Raw genomic sequence first — 23,496 nt, 5'->3', positions numbered from 1 at the left:
AGGGAAAGGGCCCCCCCCAAGCCCGCGACTTGGGTGGACCTTCCCCCCCCCGGGACTCACTCCCCCCGCCCCGGGCCCACGGGGTGGTGACAAACGATCGCCAGCACCCTCCCCCCGCCCCCCGGCCGCGGGGGAGTGGCAAGCAAGTCAACAGGGCAACCTGGGGGCAACGCCCAGGAGACACAACAAAGGCGACGCACTCTAAATAAGAAAAGAAGGGCCCTACCTGGAGCTGAGAAGCACCCGACCAGCCACGCCTCTCGCCTCGCCGAACTGAGCCAAACAAACAGGGTGTGGTTGGAGCATGCGCACGCCAGGTCAGAACCCGAGCATGCGCACCATGGACACACCCTGGGAAGGCACGTGGTAGAGGGAGGAGCAAAGGGAGGGGCGACAACTACTCCGGCGGGAACTTTGAAAAAAAAAAAAAAAAAAAATCTGGCGTTTTGACAGCTCCACGGGGAAAACCAAGAAAACCGGGGGAGAACACTATTCGAAAAGGGGGCAGTATGTCATGAGTGCCGTTGAGCTAAAGTCATCAGCGCAATGGCACACATGACAATGACAAGGAAATAAGTGAAGGGGCACAAGTTAAGTAGCCATCAACCCACAACGACTAACGGCTAACAAACAATAGCTAAACGGATCACGGAGCCACCCAAGCCATCAGCGGCAATACAACGGGGATCGCCCAGCTGAAAGCAATCAGCAGAAGAATGGAAACCTGAGGATGGGCGATCCTGGAAACCCTCAACCAACGGCAGGGCAACGCATGGGACAAAGGGGGGTGACGTGACCGTGAGCGAGGGGGCGCTGACCGGCGCGGGGTATTTAAACCCCGCACCGGCGCGCTCCTGTCACTCTCAGCTTTTTTCTACCAACGTTGTACCTGCCCTGAAATAAACCAGAACCTGATTTGCAAACCAGTGTCTGAACGTTATTCAGAGGTAGGCAGCGCATGACACAGATGTAGCTTTCCAGTGGTCTTCAGTGGTAACCCCATGTAAAGTAGTTGTAGTAGACTAATTGTAGTTAGTCCAACTGAGAGGTCACCAAGGCATAACTGACCATGAGCAGGGCATCCCAATCCAGAACCTGACTGCCTTCTGATCCAGAAACGGCCTACAAATGGCTTTTATAAACTAAAATACATTACTAAATGTTATAGGTAACAGATTACTCCTAAAATTCTGGGGCAAAGAAGCAATGGCTGATGCACTAGTCCTGAAATGCAGAGACCGTGTCTCAGTTCTATTAGCTGCTTTGGGCAAAAGACAGAGCTTTTAAGAAAAGAAGTACAGAGAAATGAGATGGTCACTACTGAAAGAGTGACTCCCCTTTAACCTCAGTTACTCCTGAATATATCTGAATAAAACTGTTAAAAAAAAGAGATGAAAGGCAGAGTGGGCAAAGGATACAATCTAATTTTAAATGTCATTTTATTAAAAGTGTTTATTGCAATTAAGAAATCAATGGAATACATCAGAATACTTCTGCATCTTTGTTTTTTTCATTAACTTACGAAGCGCCTCCACCAACTTATGTTTGTTGCACCAGCATATTCTTGGCTATGGACTTTGGTGGTTACATGCAATCACACAAGATATGCCTTATTATATAGCTTATTTGGGATGGCGGTAGCTAAAGCTCAGATTTATCACCAAGATAACGAAATTCAGCAGGCACATTGGTATATGATTCTGGACAGATAAACCAACCCACACTTGCCAAGTGTCTGTCAAAGCAACTAGAGTCAACCAAGAAGAATGCATTAACATACTTTCTTTCACTCACCCTATTACAGAGGTTATGAAATCTGAAGTGGAGGAAGAGGTTTAAACTTCTATATGTGTCCTCTAGTGCATAAAAAACATTCCTTTCATCTTGTACATCTGCCTGTTTTCTGTGGACACAAAAGCTTCTATTTTTATGCAATCCAAGGCATTCTACAAAGACCACCTATTAGGGAAATTGGGACAATTTTATTTTCAATTACTATCTTGCCAAAGAAATTGATCTTTGCACACCATGATGCCAATAACTATGAGCCGTGACCACTTTCTCGCAAGAAGATGGCTGTCTTTTTAGGGTCCAGGGATTGCAAATCAAGGCCTCTTGTAGCAAAGTGTAACTGTATCCCTAGCCCATCATCCCTCACCATACTCCCCCCCCCCCCATTATCATCGTGGGAGAAATTAATGGTCTTTAAACTTGGCTTCTCTCTTCTCCACAAAGGCACTCATCCCCTCTTTCCGGTCCTCCGTGGCAAAGGTGGCATGGAACAGCCTTTTTTCCAGCCGGTTGCCCTCGGCTAAGTTCATCTCGAAGGCGCCGTTGACCGCTTCCTTGGCCATCGCGGCCACCAGCTTCGAGTGGCGGGCGATCTTCTCCCCGCAGCTGATGGCTTCGTCCAGCAGCTTCTCCACCGGGCAGACTTTACTGACGAGGCCGGCCAGCTTGGCCTCCTGGGCCGAGATCCGCTCCCCGGTCAGGATCATCTCCATGGCCAGCGACTTGCCCACCGCCCTAGTCAGCCGCTGAGTCCCGCCGGAGCCGGGAATGGTGCCCAGAAGGATCTCCGGCTGCCCGAACTGAGCCTTCTCGCCCGCGTAGATGATGTCGCACATCATGGCCAGCTCGCAGCCACCGCCCAGCGCGTAACCATTAACGGCGGCGATGACCGGCTTTCGGACGCTGGCCAGGCGGTCCCAGTGGCCGAGGAAGTTCCCGCCGTAGCACTCCTGGAAGGTCCGGTGCTGCATCTCCTTGATGTCCGCGCCGGCGGCGAAAGCCTTCTCGCTGCCGGTGAGCACAATGGCCCGCACGCCCGGGTCCCGCTCCAGGGCGTCCAGCGCCTCGCTCAGCTCCATCATCAGCTCGTCGCACAGCGCGTTCAGGGCTTTCGGGCGGTTCAGCTGCACCACCGCCACGTGCTGCCCGGCCCCCTTCTTCTCCACCAGCAGGTGTTGGAACTGCGCTGCCGCCGAGCCCAGCAAGCGGCAGAGCGGCAGACCGGCCCCAGGGGCCGCCGCCGAAGCCAAACGGCGAAGAAGCAGCGCGGCAGCCATGCTGGCGTCAGAGTGGCTGGGCTCAGAGCTCCGGTCCAAGAGTCCCGAGGAAGGACTTCCGGCTCCCGGGTGGTGTGGTCCTCCATGTGCGGGGAGAGAGGGTTTCAAAGGGCATTACCCACTTGCTCTTGATTGGATGTTCTCCTAACACATCGTTGGAGTTAGATGAAGGACGTTATCCTAATCCATTATTCATCTTAATAAAAGCAAAAAAGGAAAGCAAACAGAATGCTTCCTTTGACATAAACCCCGATGTCCAACTCCCTCTGCAAATTTTTTAATTAAAGTTTTTTTAATGATGTTTTGACAATTGGTTCGACGGTTTAAAATCCAGCACTTAAACTGGAACCCGCTGTCCAGATTTAAAGGCCCAATAGTAAAAGTTATATAAGCTTCTTTTGTTGCAATGCAATTAAAGTTTCAGCTCCCTTCGGAGTAAAAGCAAAAACGATTTAAGATGCAAACAGCTGCAATAGGTAAGAGAAAAGGACGGGAAGCCTTCTCCTTTAACGCTAGGATAATCAACACAAATGTGAAAGCTGGATTTCTCTACGCTTGAAAAAAGGCGGTCAATTTTCTAACAACCGGGTTGAAACTAACGAGAGGAGCCAGTTTATAGAGAAAATGTACGAAGGGAAAGAAGACCTCCCAGCGACGGCTTTTATAAATCTCTTCCCCCCACCCCCGGACCCAATGTCTGGTATTTCGTGCCGGAAGTGAGAGTTGTGGAGCACGCGTCTCTTTTTTTGGTCTCTGTTGAGGTGAAGGGCACGAAGTTCCGGAAATGGTGAGTGACGGGCAGGAAGCGGAAGTTTTGTGAGGCGGTGGGAGGAAGCGTCTCCTGAGCTCCTCGGATTAGAGCCTCAATGAGGGCAGGTAGCCGGCGGGGGAGAGGTTGGGGGTTGGTCTGTGGGTGCTGGTACCCTGGGAGAATCCGGCAGTCAGAGCTGTTTTTGCCGTTGCCTTCGAGGGGGTCTTACGTCGGAACTGCTGCTTGGGGTCAGCGCTGATTTCTGACCTTCCTCCTAGGATCTCCCGGGCAGGCTGGTGATACGCGCAGAGATGGCAACCGAGGGGAGCAGCCCCTCCGGGGATGGGTAGAAAGTGACGTTTTGGAATGGCCAGCCCAGGCCTTTCTTCCCGTTTCTTGTTGGCCTGGGTACTTGCGGCCTACGTATTACCGGGCTGAGGAGTGCCTTATTGACTTGTTTAGGCTTACACAGTTATGGTCTAAAGTTGGGGTTTGTCTTGCTGTTGGCTTCCAGACTTGGCAAACAGCTCTTTTCTTCTCCCTCACTCCTGTGGTCTTATTCGTGATAACCGAAATGGGGGATCAGCTTTATTATGGTTTCCATTGTTGCCCACGGACACCAGATGAGTCTTTATTTTTGCTCCTTCCCCTTAAGCTTCGTAGAGTGACTTCCACAGCCTGGTGCTCTTCAGAAGCTTGGGATTATAGCGCCACAATAGTGGGAATGTAATACTGGCACATGGAAGATGCCCGTTTACAGAAATAATGATAATGAGTGGCCCAGTTGCCTTTCTTTTTTTTCCTTTTAATAATAGATTCACACAACACAATAAATTCTAATTACAAGTTACCAAAATACAATTACTAGCTTCACATAACAGGCTGGAATCCATCTGAGCATAGTCTACTTCGTTGTGTGAAGGGGAATGTGAATATGCCAGTATGAAGGGGAACCTAATTTCTTGGATCATGAATAAAAAAAACTGTGGTATATTCTATAGTAGAACTGTTGGTTCATCTGAATAATGCATTTCTTTACTTCATTGAGTCTTTGTTAGATTGTGGTTAAGACACAAATGCAAAGTCTTATATACTGGTGAACTTGTTATACAGTATTTGCTTTTTAAATTATAGGCTACTTTATGAGATGTATGACATGTTATCTGAATTGCACAGTTGCAGAAAGATTATAAAGAGACTGTTGGGAAATGGTACACGGAAAGTCTAATTACTAACAATTGTTCATAAAAGTGGTAAATCACATTTTAAAGTCAAATTCAGTGAGATTTATTTCTAAGACAGTTAGCAAAAGAGTTAGTATATAATTTTTTTATTAAACAAATCTTGAAATTTGCTATCCATTTTTTAATCCTCCAGTACTTATGTTAGCAATTCTCTCTTAGTTTGAGATAAGCCCCACTGAAATCAGTGGTGATTATGACTGAATATGAATACATGACATCATTTGTTAAGAATACAAGAGGAGTCATGGAGGACTAGGCTAACGAAAACACATTTTCCTTTGGCTTTCTAGAAATGGGCTGCTAGTACTAATGGTGATTTTTCACAAGAGATGCGAGTTGGGTTCTATTTACCAGTTGGTTTCTCCTAATCAGAAAGTTTCTTCCATCTTTTTATCCACGTGGAAGATGCTATGTGTAGTGGAGAGTATAACCCATCTTTCCAGAAAGCTGCATACATTTTTTGCATAGTGTTTTCTAAACTTCATGCAAATGATAGGTCTTACATAGACATGATATATGTTAATTTGAGTTACCATCAGTGTTCTTCATTTATTATAATTTTCTCTCTCAGTTTCACTGTATTTTCTTAGAAGCACAGAACCCTGTAATCTGCCAATACTATCAAAATGGGGCCTAGACGGAAAAATGTGAAAGTATATTCCACAAACCGGGAAAGCCCTGTATGCATCAAAGTTGCTGAGCTGAAAGACTACATGAATCAGCTTTCACATGAAGTGCTTTGCCATATATTTAGGTAAGTTAGAAAAGAGATTTTGTTTTTGTTTTAATATACCATTCACTTTAATAGCCAGTGATAACAATCATCTGCCTAAATGTTGACATTTAGCTGCTGCCTGGTAGAGGTTTGGAGAACATGAAGTACCAAGCTCTTTTTTTCCCCTTCAGATTTATACTTATGAGCAGTTCTGGAAATCCTGGTGCATGTAATAATTAAACATAACAATTTGCTGAATATGCCTTAGTATAATCACCAATATGCCTTAGTATAAACCAAAATGTCAGCGATAGAGATGTAATTAAATCAGATGCAGAAAAAACGTTTGTTTCTATAACACCAGTTTAACCTTAAAAAGCTTGTTGTCAAACAAAGTATTAGTTTTAAAAAATATATTCTAGTGATGTGTATATTTGAAGGATTTTTCCCCACAAGTTGAGTAGGAATGCTTATCTCTTAATAGATAAACATCCTAGTGCTATAGAACATGTGTATTAATACATACTCTTACCTGCAGTAATCAGTTCCTTCTCTTTCCATCTATTCATCCAGAATGTATCTTTTGCCTGAAGTTCACTGTACAGTTGCCTTAGAGTGCAAAAGGAATTAGTTGTTTGCAGAACATCATGATCTATTCATGAAATACTCTAATGTTCCATGGTAAGATCAATCCAAATATTTGGATTGTCAGTTTCTGAAAGTGCTTTGTGGTATTACTTTGTGAACCACTTCGTGTTTCAGAAAAAAAAATGCAGTTGTAATTATCCACACATTGCCTGGTGCCACTTCTTCAGGATGTTACTCTTCAGGAGCAAGTCAACCATACTCACCATCCCCAAAGGCCCTCTAAAAGAGCCAGGTCCTAACCACTTTCCGAAAGCAGGGGCTAGCTGCCCTTATCTCTGGTGGTCTGCTGCGTCTTCTGAATTGTATTAAATGTTACCTTTCAAAAGAAGACTCAGATTAACTGTTTTGGTCAAGAAATGATTTATTGTTGCTTAGAATATCATTGGCCCATGAAATGAAATATTTTGTACTACAGAGTGAGTTCTTTCTTGGCTGTGTTCTCCTAACTGGAATTTTCCTCCTAAAGCTTTTTAATTGTGGTTTAAAATCTTCTCCTGTAGCATGGAGAACATAACAGAATAAATCTTTTATGGTCTGCAGGTTTGTTACTATTTTTAACAAATTATTTTGCTGGGATCCTTTTCATCAGGTAGGTTTCCCATTTTGTTAAACTGATCTGCATGTAATACTGAATCCTACTTTTCAAAATCAAAGTAACCTTGAAATCATGAATTTGGGATAGTAATTGTTGAGACTTGAAAGCATCATGGACAAGAGGTACTTGTAATTAACTGACCTAAAAGATAAATAGTAAAGCCTATTTTAATAAGCATCCAATTACATTTTCTGTTGCAATAAAAAGCAGCATTAATTTTAATTGTACTGTCTGCTTTGAAACTCTGCTTTACCTGCTGCTTATTTCATAGTCACATTACAATGAATAGATGAGAGCCAATTAATTCAAGCTTAAGCCAAAATGGAGGAAGTGCTAGTGAATGGGATGTCTGCTCACCTGAGTTCCACCAGCATGTTTTGGAGTGAATTGCATTTCCCTTGAAGAACCAACTTATAGGTGGTCTCAGGTTGGTGTTGGGAATGCCTTTTGTTGACTTAGGCTGGTTTGTAACTGCAGTTCTGTTTGAACTTTGACAATCATTTATTCATGCCCAGGTATTGCATCGTCCATGGAGCTATTTTAAAGATGGCTGGAAACCAGTTAGTCCAAAATAGAGCATCTAGCTTACTAACTGAACTGGTGATACCACCACCATTGGATGCTACTCCTTTGTTAGCTATACTGGCTCTGGGCTTAACTTAAAAGTATTATTGGTGACTAAAGCCCTGAAAGTTTGAATTAGAGTTTCTAATGGAATGATCCCCCCCAAATGCATATGTTTGGACTTCATGTCATCTTCATAGGCCTCCCTCTATGCATCCTTGCCTAATGAGGGTAATGGGTGACTATGAGATACAGGACCTACTTATCAAGTGTCCTCCCCAAGAAAGCTGCTCTGGTAGCTTACATTGTTGTTTTTTTCATTGCCTGACACATACATTCCTCAGTTCCTAGCTATTTAAACTCTAAAAATTCAGTTTGGTAATTTTGAAGTCCTGGTGCCATGATAGGATGCCAATTTTTACACACATGATGTCGTTGCTAATTTTTTCTTTTTAATTTTTTAGTATGTGATTCTCCCAAGGAAACTATTGTTCCTAGATGAATTAGAAAGAATAACTAAATCACATGTCCTGCTTTATTACAGTTCTGTTTTCCTTAACTATTGAATGTATTCCTTGTTATGGTTGTGAATAGATGTGAATGCAGCACTATTCAAATTATTGCTTAATATAATAGTAAAGGAAAGAAACCATCCAAGAATTAATCCCACTTTATTCCCTTCCTGAAGGTATCTTCCCCTGCAGGATATCATGTGCATGGAATGCCTGTCCCGGAAGTTAAAGGAAGCTGTCATCCTGTACCTAAGAGTAGTAAAAGTTGTGGATCTTTGTGCAGGTCACTGGTGGGAGTACATGCCCACTGGTAAGTGGTGCTGTTAATCTTGACAGTGTTGACTATATTTTCTGCTTAGCTATAGCATTTAAAAAGAAACAGGGAATTACCACAAATGGCAAAGACTTGTTATGCATGTGTGGGCAAGCTTTCCAGAATAATGAAGAGATGGCAGAAGCTCTCAGTATCTTTCACATCTCCATATTTTAAGAGAAAGCAACTTTTGATTAGGCAGCCAGCTAGGCAGAAGTGATGGAATAGGAGTCTTCTGAAATGGAATGGGATCACTGGGGATTTATTCTCGATTGCTGTGGAAAGTGTCTGAGGTGGCCAAGTGTTTTGCACACATTCTAATGGCCGGAAACACTTAGAAGAACTTACAGTTTTAGAAAGGGCAAGTTTAGCACTTCCTTTTAAAGTGGGGAATAAGGAAGCCTTATGGAACAATGAGTCAAATGGCTTTTCCTTTTTAAGGAAAATTAAAATTGGGCATACATGAGTAATAACATAATGTATTCAGTTACAAATAAAAACTCACCAGGAAAAAAAAACGATCTGTGATGAAAAAACTAAGCAAACTGTACAACACAATGCATTGTAACATAGATCTGTGATAGCACTTACCAAATTATACTTTGGGAGAATTAAACATTTATTTGATTAAATCTACATTTAACATCCTCTGTTTGTAACTATTATTTCAGTGACATCGGTCTTACCTTCTTGCATGTAGTTCAATTTTTCTTCCATAGTAGTAGTATATTTCTACAGTGTTGTCTTTGAAGGCTAAAATTAGAAAAGAATGTGCCAAAATACAAATCACAGTGTATGTATGATAAAATACAGACAGTTGTTTGCCTTTGTGCATCTAGATACCTATTTTTAATCAAAGATAAAATATGGATTGTTTCTGCAGGATTCACAGATTCCAGCTTCCTAACCCTGCTGAAGAAAATGCCAGACATTGAGCAACTATATGGGCTTCATCCCAGGCACCTTGACAGACGTAGGGTTCGTGGTTATGAAGCTTTCAGCATTCCTGGGGTGCTAGAAGCTTTGCAAGCTTGCCCAAATCTCTTAGTATGTGTTCAAAACATAAGCATATCATTTGACAGATGTCATTCTGGATAAGAATTAAGGGGACAAATTTAGAAGATGTGGGAGACAATTTGGAAGGAGGACAGATGGCTTTGTATTTTATGGAACGAATTCAGTTCCATGCCCTTAAATCTGTGTTTCATCATCACACCTGAAACAACTATAATTAAAAACTCACATGGAGTTTTCTGTTTCAGTTAAAACTGGAAGTCTGCCCTTAAAACCCAATCTGTTACCGTAAGAAGTCAGCAGTCTATGAATGAACATAGCCTAGAAAGATCAGTGTGTATCTGCATAAAATCACGTGATTTGTACACTAATTCTGTTTGCTTTGTATGTGGATTATTTGCAGAATGTGGAAAAAATAATTCAGCAATAGAGTCACAAAGATTGGCGAGTTTAATATATAGCTGTGATGTATTTAGAGAGGAGATTGTATTATATACCAATTCTGCCTTTTATGACTAGAAATTCTTTTCGGTATCACTTTTGAATTTTGAACATTAGCAGATACTAGCTGTGAATGTGTGTGTGTCTAAATTCACTCATAACAATGAGTTTAAGCACTTCCTAACATTGTGAAGTTCATTTTTTCTATATTACACAGGATCTGAGTGTTTTGTTCTGAGTTGTACGCTGCTCCCTATAGCGTGATTTTATTCATGTAACATTTTAAATGCTAATTGAGTTATTAGGGCACTAATCCTTAGATTAAAAAAGGGTAGCTGAAATATTTATTTGATCTTTTGAACTGGAGCAGTTGTTTATGGTTTCGTATAACAATCTGATGGAAGAGTTGTTTCATGGGTTTATATCAGTGAATGTATATTCTTAGATGCTATGATAATTTTAGTGGTTGCAATGCTGTTGGTGGTTCTTAGGTGTCTGGATTTATAGAAAGGCAGGCTATAAATCTTAGCAAGGAGATTTAGATCTGCTGTGTTTAGTGCATATTCCATACTTGGAGTACAAGTAAAAATTGCCAGTGAAATTAGCTTTATGAATACTAATACAGAGTTATTCATAAGTTGGCAATAGTCTTCAGTTAATATTAATAATTAAGATGCATTTTGTTTTGTCTATGATGATGCTTGACTGTTTATTCTTTCCCTACAATTCAGGGTGTTGAGACTTCCCATCTGGAACTAGTAGAAGCCATTTGGACATACATGCCCCAAGTTCACATCCTGGGGAAATTTCGTAATCGTAATGGTGCCTTCCCAATTCCACCTGAAAATAAACTGAAAATACCAATAGGAGCTAAAATTCAAACTTTGCACTTAGTAGGTAAGAATCGTCGTGATGTGTTTATGAGATCAAAGCAGTTAAGCTTTTTGAACAGCTATGAAATCAGAACGTATTGTATACAAGTTTGCTGTTTTTCTCAGTGGTAGGATGGTCACTATTCATATTAGTAGATGAAACAAATAGATTCTCACTTTCAACACTGTAAAATACATGCTCACTTTCAACGTTGTATCACTAGATACAATGAATACTAGTCTGATAAATCAAGCCATTTATATTTACAGTGTTTTTGGAATGTCTAGTATTTAGATTTAGATATTAGATTTTTTTTTATCCCGCCTTTATTACTTTTATAAATAACTCAGGGTGGCAAACATACATAATATAGGAGGGAGAATAATCACTCCTGTGGTGGATGGCCCTGTTTTACTTGCGGATTTATAGAGAACTTTTAGCCATCTGGTCTCCATCATATTTATATTTTATTATGTACTATATTTATTGTATAGCTTTATATTGCATTGTTTTAACTGTTTTTATCGTAAACCACCCAAAGTCCTTCCCCGGGGGGAGATGGGCGGTGATAAATTTAATAAATAAATAAATAGTACTCCTTGATCTTAACTTTCTGCTTTGTGTATTTTTTTTTAGGAGTTAATGTCCCTGACATTCCTTGTATTCCAATGCTGAGGCATCTGTACCTGAAGTGGGTGAGGCTCACCAAACCACAGCCTTTTAAGGATTTCCTTTGCATCAGCTTACGCACTTTTGTCATGAGAAATTGTGCAGGTAAAAGTGCAGAGGATAGTCTTACTGCTTAAAACATTATCTGGTATAGAAGGTGTTATGGTACAATTTCCCAATCATTTCAAGCATTTGGAAGGAAGTGGAGGATTATTGTCTATAACAGCCTTTCTCCACTTTTTGACCCTGGAGGAACCCTTGAAATATTTTTCAGCCATTGGGGAACCCCTGCACATTCAGGCTCAAATATAGGCCAGAAGTTACAAAATTATTATATTCGTTTAATGTATAAATGCATTAACAGTGTTCTTAAACTAAAAATAAATAATGAAACTTACCTCCTTAATGTGAAGTTGCCTGAATTTGAAATAATGTTTTAAATAAATCATGATCTCCCAGGGAACCCCTAGTGACTTCTCATGGAACCCTTGTTGAGAAACCCTGGTCTATAGTGCTGTAACGTCAGTGTCAGTCTGTGTTCCAAGTCTGACTAATACTGATCCAGTTGTAAAAATTGCTGTTCCCTTTTTACAATATGAAAATTAAAGTAAACTTTTTGTGACAAGTTGTATCACCTACCTTTTCCTGTATGATATAGGGCTGATAAAGATTTAATTATGTCCTTTGGAGGCAAATGGGGAATTTTCTCCCATATATTAGGAATCATCTTCTATCATGGCTCTGCAGGAATGTAGAGATGTAGGCAAAACATCTTCGTATTTTGTGCATTTACATTCTTTACTGAGAAAGTAACGGTCTTGTCGCATGAATACAAATGCTTGAAATCTTATCTAGGATAGAAAGTGTTATGGTATATCCTAAAATGTCTATGCCTCTATTTAGCTGCCTCTGAACGTGAATTATAATTTTTCTTTCTTCTGTAGGACCCACAAACTCATTGAAGTATGTTCCCCTGGTCACTGGCTTGGCTTCTGCTCGAAACTTGGAACATCTAGAATTGGTTCGAGTTCCTTTTCTTGGAGGTCTTATTCAGCATGTTGTAGAAGACAGCTGGAGATCTGGTATGTGAATTCTTTGGAACTGGGAACGGCTTTTACTTTTTCCCATTATTTCTTCATCTTCTCCTTTATAGAAGTAAATATTGTTACTATGTTCAAAGATATGAGTTGCTTTAAATATAAAAAGAAGATACTAAGTAGATTTGAATATATAGTATTCTTTTATTTTGAACAAATATTTGAAATTTAAAAGCGTTAATACTTTCCCTTGGGCTGCGTGAAAGTTAAAATGTTCCCTTGGAGAACATATGTTTGTGTTGGGTTCCAATTATGTTGAAGTTCCTGAAATTGCTGCTAACTGTTGAAATCGAGAAACTTGACTGACAATAAAAGCAACGTGTTGTTGGAGAACAGTGCAGCTTCAGGGATTGAGGAGGATATGGGAGACCTGTAGAAATAACCCCCCCCCCCCCCCGGTCAAAGCTTTCCTCAGTGTGCATGTTCTTTCTCCTCCTTAGTCTAGGGGTATGATTCGGCTTTGGACCAACCCCATGCTCCTGGAGTGTGAAGCACAATTTTAAGAATTTTTGGTTAAGTTAACGTATTAGAAAAGAAGTTTCAGAATGGTGTGCAGAGCTTGCAGTGAAGTGTGTATGCTGTGATCGCACATATTCCAAGGCCGCATCTTTTCTAATACTGAGATTCTTATCTGTTAAGTAATCGTAGTCATACACTATGCTGAAATAAAAATAACAAGGTTTGGGTTCCAACATTGCTTCTATGAATACTGCTCCTGGAACACAGTGGAAATTATTATTTTCTTCATTATTTTCTTGATTTTCAGGGGGCTTCAGAAATTTGCACACTATAGTTCTAGGAGCTTGCAAGAATGCTTTGGAAGTTGACCTTGGCTACCTCATCATAACTGCTGCACGAAGGTAATCATTGTCTATCAGTGGTCCTTTATCTGTCAATGAATCACCCTTATGTTTACATATTAACACATAGAGTTTTATTTCTGCTTTCCTAAATTCTGTGCATTGCTGTTTTGCCATGGCCTGTTTTATGTTTAACCTAATTCATATGATAAATAGCATAATAGATGTTTCCAAGCAATAGTATCGTTGTATAATTTATAAATATATGAAATTAGCAAGCATTTACTTATAAATAAATGTGCATTTATCTGTTACGCTTTCTTCTGATGTAATAAAAGTGCTCTATTGTTGCTTTGCTTTGAGCCACGGTTCTAATATCAATGTGTTGTATTAGGAACTCACACTAACATTTACTTCCTATTTTGGTTTTCATTTTATTCAGGTTGCATGAAGTACGAATCCAGCCTTCCCTAACCAAAGATGGAGTATTCTCTGCACTAAAAATGGCAGAATTGGAATTTCCCCAGTTTGAAACACTACATCTTGGATATGTTGATGAGTTTTTGTTACAGTGTATGAAATCCTTCAATTTTTCTTTTGGTTATCTATTGGCAGTTACGGTAGATCTGGATTTTATTTACTTATTTGCCTAAAGGGAGTACAGCTATTATGATACATTCTTGTGTAATCTACAAGCAACCCTTAAATCTTGGCTGACCCTCAAACTTGCTTGGGACTTAGAGAAGGAATCTTGATTATAATAGCATGTGGGTTTAATTCCTACAGGGAACTTCCCAATGTGTATCACATTTCTTGAGATTAGCTATGAAAACTCTGAAATCATTGGGAATTTCCCTGTAGGAATTAAACCTTGGTCTGAAGAGACCATAGAATTAAATAATGTGCATAGGCCTTATTGCAAATAAATATTGGAAGTTCTCCCTTCCTGAAGAAGAGTAAATCAAGCATGTGCAGAGGAAATAACCAAAGCACATATCGGTGTTTTCCTAGCAATAGCAGTATGTTAGAGCAGGCCTGCACAAATTGTAGAGGGGAAAGGACCAGACTGATACCTTAAAACTAATCATGGGTCACAAAGGAATAGCTAGTGGGCTGATCAGCTCTTTGGCAGCTAGCAGCGCGATGGCAGCAGTGGAGTTGGCAGTGTCCATGAAGCCTGGAAGCACTCACTAATGGGTCTTTTGGGGTGAAAGTGGATGTGAAAACCTAGGCGGCAGCTGTGGATCCTTCCTAGTGGCAGCAAGGAATCCATTTGGTGGCAATGGATTGGTTATTTTTCAAAAAATGCTGGTGAGCCACACAAGGGTGCCTGGCAGGCTTTATGCGCCCTGCAGGCTGTACATTGTGCAGGCCTGTGGTAGAGTTCTGGAGCTCTGTTCTTGTGTGTTTGCCAACAGAGTAAGGAAATGACAGATTTGCTAAAGATCTTAAAAACTTCATACATACTCCACCTCTATAGCTGTAATGGGAGATTGGTGTTTCATCTCACTGATTTTGTATATCTCCAGCTCTGCAGCCCATTGTTCCTGTCATATTCTTTATAATTAAGAGCATAACTAATTATGCCAAACTTTATTAGTGTTGAACTTCTTATAAAACTGGGAAATCATGTAGGGGCTAGGTAGAATTTAACCTCAGCACAGTGCTAAGTTAGCTCTTACAGATCAGTGCCTAAGTTTGTGACTATTAGAAAACATTTTTTCCTTTATTTTGCTATTCTTGTTTTCTAAGACTGAGAGGTGAATAATTAAAATAGCTGTTGTCAACAGACTGCATAGCTGTAGAGATTCATGGAAATGTCAGGTTCTTTTATTTTTTTCTCTCTCTCTCTATGTCTAGGTAAAATGATCAATGCAGATCTAGTGAAGTATGGATTAGCTGATGTGGTTGAAAATCCAGGCATTATCACAGACATAGGAATGAAAGCAGTAAATGAAGTCTTCTCTTCTATTAAATATCTTGTCATATACAACTGCCCTCATCTACATAATCCAAGTAGCTGGATCACAGGTATTGTACTCACAAACTGACATCTGGTAAAGTCCCTCAGTAAGTTGAATTTTTCCCCTCCTTAAAGAAATTGATTATTCCTAGGGATTGTTTCTGTTGTGTATATGACATCTTTGATGTCTGTATGTTTCTGTTATGTCTGCCTATGTGGCTGATCTAAGAATGTAATTTTATCCTGATTCATATGCTGCTGAAAGAAAGTATTACTGTTCTATTTCATGCTGAGTGATGAGTAATAGTGGGACATTATTAACACTTTTATTTATTTATTTTCTATCCTGCCTTTATTATTTTTATGAATAACTCAAGGCTGCAAACGTTTTATTTATTTATTTATTTCTAGAATTTTGTCACCGCCCATCTTCCCCAGAAGAGGGACTCTGGGTGGCTTACAATAAAGTTAAAATACCATAAAACAGCATCATATAAATATAAAGTATACAATATAAATATAAAATGGTATCAAGGTGACAATTCAAGGTTCTAATTCAATTTATGCATGTATGAGACCGCCTTAACTTATTCTGGAAATCCAGGAGAGATGGGGTCTGCCTCACCTCTGGGGGAAGAGTGTTCCACAGGGTGGGTGCTGCTGCAGAGAAGGCCCGCTTCCTGGACCCTGCCAGTCGGCATTCTCTTAGGGACAGGGTCCGTAACATGCCTTCTCTGCACGACTGGGTGGGATGGGTCGATGTAATGGGGACGAGACGGTCCCTCAGGTAGCCTGGACCCATGCCAGGTAGGACGTTAAAGGTGATAACCAACACCTTGAATTGGACCCAGAAGTAAACTGGTATTCAGTGCAGCTTGCGCAGCAAAGGTGTTACATGTGCCAATCTTGAGGTACCCAAAATTGCCTGCGCAGCTGCATTCTGGACCAGCTGTAGCCTCCGGATACTCTTTAAGGGTAGCCCCATGTAGAGCACATTGCAGTAGTCTATATGGGAGGTGACCAGGGCATGAATGACTGACTGGAGGGCCTCTCGATCCAGGAAAGGGCGTAACTGGCACAGAACATGAAGTTGAGCAAAGGCCCTCCTGGCCACAACTGCCACATACCTAATACTCCTTCCTCCTCCTGTTTTCCCCACAACAGCAACCCTGTAAGGTGAGTTTGGTTGAGAGAATGACTGGCCTAAGGTCACCTAGCCAGCTTTCATGTCTAAGGTGGGACTAGAACTCACAGACTCCTGGTTTCTAGCCCATTGCCTTAACCACTAGACCAAACTTATTATATACTGTACCTCTTGTTCTTTTTTGTAAAGCCCAAAGTGGCTTACAATAAAAGTATCAAAACTAGAACAATGCAATATGATAAATTAGTCAAAAATTAAAACCTTAAAATCACAACTATTAGGGGATGAGTAAATGAACTGTTATTTTTCAGTGGAACCTTGGCCCATAGTGGTTGTAATGAGCATTCATCTAATTATTATTTATATGAGGACTAGGGGGGTTGTTACATTTTTTGCTATGTACTGCTCAGATTCTATAGTAATTGGGATGGTGCAAAAATATTGTGAAATAAATATCCAAACAATTTTTAAAACTTCTTTGGAGTTGTTCCACACAGAGCCCTCATCTCAGGGATGAATTAATTGTACATAGCGGGTTCCATAGCAAAAAAATTCCTTCTTCTACACTAAGTTGTCTTCAGTTGGCCATAGCACTATTGTAATTATTAGGAAGGCATCTTCCATAGAATGTAAAGACCAGGTAAGCCTAGGTGGAAGTAATGAAAGAGGCAGTTCCTCAGATAACCTGGTTTCTGACTGTTTAAGGCATTATAAACTAATAATAACTTATTGAATATGGCTTAGTAACTAACTGGTAGTTGGTGCAGTTTTTAGCACAGGCATCATATGTAAACCATGCGGAGTTGTATGGAGCAGTCTAGCTCCTAAATTCAGTTGTAGCTTCCAAACCACTCAAGAGTAGCCTCACATAAAGTGTGGTTTAATAATGCATGTCAAATCATTGTATGAAAGTTCTATATAAACCTGCCTCTACTGTGAACCCCTGACTAAAGCTAACAGGATATTAAAGGATTCCTTGGACATCAAAAGGATACCCACTCATGGTTCAGTGGGAGGTATCTACTCAATCCATTAATACAGGAAACTTCTATTCATGAGATGAAAGCTGCGCTAACGGAAGACATTCTTCCATTGAAACCTGTAGATTTTAAAATCTTTGTGGTCAGTCACAAAAAATCTTCATTTTTCAATGCTCCCACTCTAGGCTTCTGAAATAAATAATTAGTATTAGTTTCCCAGATGATTGATTTGGTATGTTTCATCTGTATCGTAACAAAGGGGATGAATTTTAAGTTAGAGAGGGTTTTTTTTAGTCTTACTAGTATTTTTTATTCTGTGTGACTAGCTATCTGTGAAAATGGAGGCTTTCAGCAAAATAGATGCATTAGAATAACTGGGAATCCACCTTTAGAATGGTGGCAGTGAACAAAACTCAAATTGAGGTGGTAGAAGAAGAGTATTTATTTGAACTTGGAAGGTACATTTAGGAAAAAAATACTGTGATAAGCCCATTTGTTTTTTCGGTAGATCATTCAAGATGGACTCGACTTTTTGATCTCACCCTGGTGAGATGCCATGCAATAAAACTAGACTCTTTTAGTCAGTTTATTGAATTACTGCCAAGCCTGGAGTTTATCTCTCTGGACCAGATGTTTCGGGAACCACCCAAGGTGAGCATAACAAATAATTATGTTTTGAAGTGTGTACCAAAACCTACTATGTTAAGCTTCTACTGAGTGCCTTTAAACAGATAAATTACATTAAGTACTATTAAAAGTCCTATGCAGGCAGGGTTAACCTGAATTGGAAATCTGAGCATTCCCATAAGCTTCACCTTCATCTTCCTGCGTTCTGAAGTTTTTTGGTAGATTTTCATGCACTAAGTGCGGTAATTTGAATTAAAATGTTTAAAGTAGCAAAGATGGTGGGAATTTGGGAACAGGACTCGTGTGCACATCCACATCTCCAAGTCAGATTAATTCTGCATAATGATAAAATGTAAGTATTGAAAGCTAGTTCAGTACTGCAAGTTACAATAGTAGTATTAGGCAAGAGGCTGATTATAAAAACGTATGTTTGAATTGTAATTTTTACAAGAAGACTTGCTGTTCTTTGTACAAGTAGTTCTTGCTTAATGACCATTTGTTTAGCGACCATCTGGAGTTACAACGGTGCTGAAAAAAACGATTTGAGGCTATTCCTTACAACCATCATGGCATCCCTGCAGTCACATGATCTTGATTTGGGCACTTGGCGACCAGCTCACATTTACAGTGGTTGCAGAGTCCTGCAGTCATGTGATCACCATTTTTGACCTTCCCAGCTGGCTTTTGATAAGCAAAATCAATAGGGAACCGTGTGATTTGCTTAACGACCATGTGGTTCACTTAATGGCCACCACAAAAATGGTCGTAAAATCAGGTCCAGATTCACTTAACGATCACATTGCTTAGTGACCCAAATTCCAGTCCCAGTTGTGGTTGTTAAGCAAGGACTACCTGTATTTCCATTTCCCCATTCTTAAAGATTTGAGGTTATAAAAAGGGAACTTAAATTTTCTTGAGATGGACTTCATCAAGAGTGAACAATACGAGAAGCATAGAATGAACCACCTATATTCCTTGTGTAATAATCCCTCTTATTTCTGGTATTGTGTCTGTCTTCCTTTGCATAACAGATTGAAATGGGTGGGATTGAGATAGAGAAGAACTAATGCTCTCATTTTCATACCCTTTCATTCGTCAGAATTGGAGGCATAGCACTGCTGTTTCCTGTTTTAAGAATTTAAGAGTTTAAAAATCTCTGCTTCTATATTATCTCTGCTATTCCAATTCGCAGCCTCATCTCAAATGTTTTGGTTTGCCTAGCAACCAACACATTAGATAGAAAATGAAGCAGATGTTGCCCTACTTAACAAATTAAGAAATAAAAGGGTCAGGAATAAAGGTGGCTATAGAAAGATGAATGATAGCCAGAATGTCAACTATCTGCTAGCATAATTGAATGGCAATTGGGAAAACAGGAATCGAGATGACAGTCCCAAAGAATAGAGAGGAAGAGAAAGCAGAATGCAAGGGGAAGAATGATACAGTGCAGAGGAAGGTTGGGGCTAGCCCTGTTTTCAAGTGGCATTCCTTTGTTTTGCAATCTGGTGCATGTTTATTCAGAAAGAAATACTGTTACATTAATGAGACTCAGTTCCTAGTAGTTATGGCCTTATCTATCAACTAGCCTCAGACCCATTTTTTCATGAAATCGCCTACCACTTTTGGTCTCTGTGTATAAACTATTCTGTAAAATACATGTTTCCTTATCCTAATATGGTAGTTAATGGCACTTTTCCTAATACTGAAAAATATTGTTTATCCCCATATTAAACCAATAGATAAAAGAGCAGTGTTTATAGGACTAAAGGCATCAGTGTTTATACATGATAATCAAGAAGTGCTTACCGCCATGATATTTAGGAAGTGTTCGGTCTTCTCTGGAGAAGAGCATTGAAATGTCCATGAAGGCTCAGAAACACTCACTTGGTGTTCAGATATCACAATTTCCTGTAATCTTGTGATCTTTGATTAATACTGTTCTGGCAATTCTTGTGAGTTGCCAATCAGTAATCCTTTAATGCATTTCAGGGTTGTGCCCGTGTAGGTCTGAGTGCAGGTACAGGAATTGGAGTTTCCTCTGCTTTGGTGAGCAACCAGAACTCCAACAATGAAAATGACAACAATAATAATCACCCAAACAATAATGCCAATATACACCATAACAACCACCAGCAACCAAATGATCAAAATGAAGAGAATGAGTTGCGACAGGAGGAACAGATTGAAGAACAGCAGAATGCAGCAGACGGTAAGTTTTATTGAATAATTTTTAATAACTGACTAAATGTGATTGTGTGCGTATATATGAGGATACTTTTTTGGAAAATGGTACAGACCACCAGCAAGAAGAGTAGTATTGTCCTCCCAGTCCAGGGAAGTTTAACAAACTTACTTTTCCTTCACTTCCAACTTAATTCTTATCACTAAACCTATTCTTTATGCTATACGAAACTTGTACTACATATCTATGTGTTTATTCTTATGTGTGTTATGTATCTAAATTGTAAAGAATCCTATATGCAGTTTCTTCCTCCTCTGTTATACAAGTGTGCTTGCCTGAGCTATAACAAGCCACCATTTAGACACCTTACAGTTAATTGGCATCTGTTGCTTTCAGCTGCCATTCTGAACGGCTGATGAAGTGTTGGCTTTGCACAGTGTTTCAGTATTTGTGTGTATGCATGTGTGTTTATCCACGTGCACCTTCAAGTCAGTGTTAACTCCTGGTGACTGCCATCCCTATAGTTTTCTTGGCAAGGTTTTTGGAAGTGGTTTGCCATTGCCTTTTTCCTAGGGCTGTCCTAACAGCCAAGAACCACGCTGAGACAAGGAACTGGTCTCTAATGTTTTATTGCTTGTACATAACAGGAATCCTAACAAACTGAAGAAGCGTGGGAAAAAACCAGACATATAAACCCCAAAGGTTAAGGCGGTCCCAATCTGTGTCTCTTTGAATGGCTGCCCAATTCCTCAGTGCTACGCATGCGCTTGACAGTCTGGATGGGAGCCCCCTGCTCGCCATCCTTACTCATGACAGGACTGAGAGAAAGTGACTGGCCCAAGGTCACCTTGTTGGCTTCATGCTCGCAGTTTCCTGCTTTCTAGCCTGGTGCCTTAACCACCACACCAAACTGGCCTTCCTTTCCATATTAGGACATCTATAAAGTGGCTGAAGATGGAAACAAAGAGAAAAATTAGGGGGAAAAAATCTCCAAACTCAGAAGGAGGTTCCAGTTTTGAATTGGTGTGGTAAAGGATGCCAATGAACAGATAGTAACCAATTCAAAGAAAATAGAACAAAGATGGAAGGCGTATACTGCAATTCTGTACAGTAGAGTTGTCATCATCTAAGATACCTTAGAAGATATTCCTTGCTTATAAGAACCTCTAGTATTAGAACATGGTTAGATCACTCCAGTTATTACCAAGTTGGAAGAGTACAGGAATTGATGGAATATCTACAGAAATATGGTAAGCAATAGAAGATGCATCAGTAAAGGTTCTAACTAAGCTATGCCAGCAAAACTGGAGAATGGCACAGTGGCCAACGGATTGAAAGAGGTCAGTCTGAGTACCAATGCCAAATAAAGGAAACCTAACAGAGTGTGCAAACTATTGTGCAATACCTTTACTTTCACATGCTAGCAAAACAGTGCTTAAGATCATGGAAAGGGAGATGACAGATGTTCAAGTTTTAGAAAGTGCTGAGGAACATCGATGTTCAACATAGTTTTAGAAAGTGCTGAGGAACATGAGGCATTATTGTTGATGCATGCTGGATAGGCCAAGAATACTAAAAAGAAGTCATTATGTGTTTCATTGATAATAGAAAGGTCTTTGATTGTGTCAGTCATGTCAAGCTTTGGCATGTCCTTAGGAAAATTGAAATTCCAGGACATCTCATTGTCCTCATGAGAAACCTATACACAGGATAGAAAGCCACAGTCCGGACAGCAAATGGCAAAACAGACTGGCTCCAGATCAACAAAACAGTAAGACAAGGCTGCATACTCTCTTAAATAAATAACCTATGTGCTGAATCAATGCTGGATTAAAGATGACTGTGATTTTAAAATCAGAGGAAGAAACATACCACAATAACCTCTGCTGTGCTGATGACATTGCTTTGATACTTGAAAATGCAAATGATGTGGAAGCTTTAGTAACTAAAGTGAAGGAGCACATTGAAAAAAATGGGATTAAGGTTAAATATAAAGAAGACCAAAGTAATGACAAGAGGGACAGCAACCAGTTTCAGAATTGAGAATAAAGATATTGAAATGGTAGTTAGCTTCTGCCTTTTAGGATTGACTACCAACAGTAAAGGAACAAGCAGTTAAGAAATACACCACAGACTAGCCCTTGGTGGGGTAGCAGTGAAGTCCTTAGAAAAGTTTCTCAGTTTTCATGATGGGTCTACAGGTAGTCCTTGACTTACAACAACAGTTGGGACCAAAATTTCTGTCGCTAAGTGATGCTGTCGTAAAGCACGACTGCATTTCTTAGCGATGGCAGTCCCTGAGGTCCTAGTTGCCATTGTTAACTGAATCCCATGGTCGTTAGGCGGGCAACTTCCTGCTGGGTTCCCACAACCAAAGTCAGTGGGGAAGCCGGCAGGAAGTTACAAGTCCCAGGCCGGCAGGCAGGTAAGTGACTACTGCTGGGTTAGGAAAGGGGTGTGAGGGAGGCTCAGGGAGGGTGCGCAGCAGTGCATGAGAGGTGCAAGTTGGGGAGAGTGCATGGCGTGGGCAGTGCATGAGAGGCACTGCATGGATTGGGGAGGGTGCATGAGTGGTTGGCACGGTGTGAGCACAGAGGGGCTGGGGAAGATAAATGGGTGGGGGAGACTTACCCCATGACTTGTGACCTTCCCTGCCAGCTTCCCAATTGACTTTCAGGGGAAGCCATCAGGGAATGTTGCAGATGGCAATCACATGATGTCAGGGTGCTTGGCAACCAGTCATAAGTGCGAATGGGTTGCTAAGCAACCAGATCACGATCACATGACAGTGGGGTTGCTGGGATGGCCGTAACTCTGAGGACCAGTCATAGCCACCATTCATTCAGCACTGTCATAACTTCAGACAGTCTCTGAATGAATGGTTGTAAGTTGAGGACTACCTGTATACTTACAGAGATCAAAATAATGCAGGCAATGGTTTTCCATATGACACTCTCCAGAATTATAAATTGGACTTTGAAAAAGCAGGATAGAAAGAGTGTTGATGGTTTTAAACTTTGGTGTTGGAGAAGATTCCTGAGAATATCACAGATAGCCAAGAGAACACACAAGTAAATTATAGACAAAATCAGCCCAGAGTTCTCACTCAAGGCACAAATGATCAGGCTCAAATTAGCATATCTGGGATACATTATGTGAAGACCTAGATTTCTTGAGAAGTCTATAATACTGGGGATAGTGTAAGGAAACAGAAGAAGAGGACAATTAGAGGCAAGATGGATGGACTCTGTTACATCAGCAATGGGTCCACTGTTGGAAGATTTGAAGGGCCAGAC

The 23,496-nt window shown here is 40.5% G+C and overlaps 2 protein-coding genes across 6 annotated transcripts in view; one reads left to right on the top strand and one right to left on the bottom strand.

Annotated features, from left to right (window-relative positions):
- Positions 1-1,434: 1,434 nt before the first annotated feature.
- On the bottom strand, positions 1,435-3,091 carry ECHS1 (enoyl-CoA hydratase, short chain 1). The gene has a single exon (XM_063292438.1). The coding sequence runs from the start codon at positions 3,066-3,068 to the stop codon at positions 2,196-2,198; it is 873 nt and encodes a 290-aa protein (XP_063148508.1). The 5' UTR covers positions 3,069-3,091; the 3' UTR covers positions 1,435-2,195.
- A 770-nt stretch (positions 3,092-3,861) lies between these two features.
- The window catches only part of FBXO38 (F-box protein 38), a 37,602-nt gene continuing 17,967 nt past the window's right edge, over positions 3,862-23,496 (top strand). For 4 of the 5 annotated variants that reach the window (XM_063292430.1, XM_063292428.1, XM_063292427.1 and 1 more), the window contains exons 1-12: positions 3,862-3,944; positions 5,635-5,817; positions 8,274-8,407; positions 9,294-9,457; positions 10,597-10,762; positions 11,375-11,512; positions 12,352-12,489; positions 13,271-13,364; positions 13,747-13,877; positions 15,165-15,335; positions 17,900-18,042; positions 20,008-20,227. In XM_063292430.1, coding sequence (XP_063148500.1) covers positions 5,690-5,817; positions 8,274-8,407; positions 9,294-9,457; positions 10,597-10,762; positions 11,375-11,512; positions 12,352-12,489; positions 13,271-13,364; positions 13,747-13,877; positions 15,165-15,335; positions 17,900-18,042; positions 20,008-20,227 — 1,627 coding nt within the window. In that variant the 5' untranslated portion in view covers positions 3,862-3,944; positions 5,635-5,689. The remainder of the gene's footprint in view (positions 3,945-5,634; positions 5,818-8,273; positions 8,408-9,293; positions 9,458-10,596; positions 10,763-11,374; positions 11,513-12,351; positions 12,490-13,270; positions 13,365-13,746; positions 13,878-15,164; positions 15,336-17,899; positions 18,043-20,007; positions 20,228-23,496) is intronic. The other variant, XM_063292429.1, reaches the window with a different exon arrangement.

The sequence above is a fragment of the Candoia aspera genome, chromosome 2 (genome assembly GCF_035149785.1).
Source record: "Candoia aspera isolate rCanAsp1 chromosome 2, rCanAsp1.hap2, whole genome shotgun sequence".
Lineage (NCBI taxonomy): Eukaryota > Metazoa > Chordata > Lepidosauria > Squamata > Boidae > Candoia > Candoia aspera.
Note: the sequence above shows the minus strand (reverse complement) of the source record. Positions and strands in the feature narration are given on the sequence as shown.

Excerpts from the sequence above, each read along its gene's own strand:
- ECHS1 (XM_063292438.1), bottom strand. The coding sequence starts at position 3,068 with ATGGCTGCCGCGCTGCTTCTTCGCCGTTTGGCTTCGGCGGCGGCCCCT.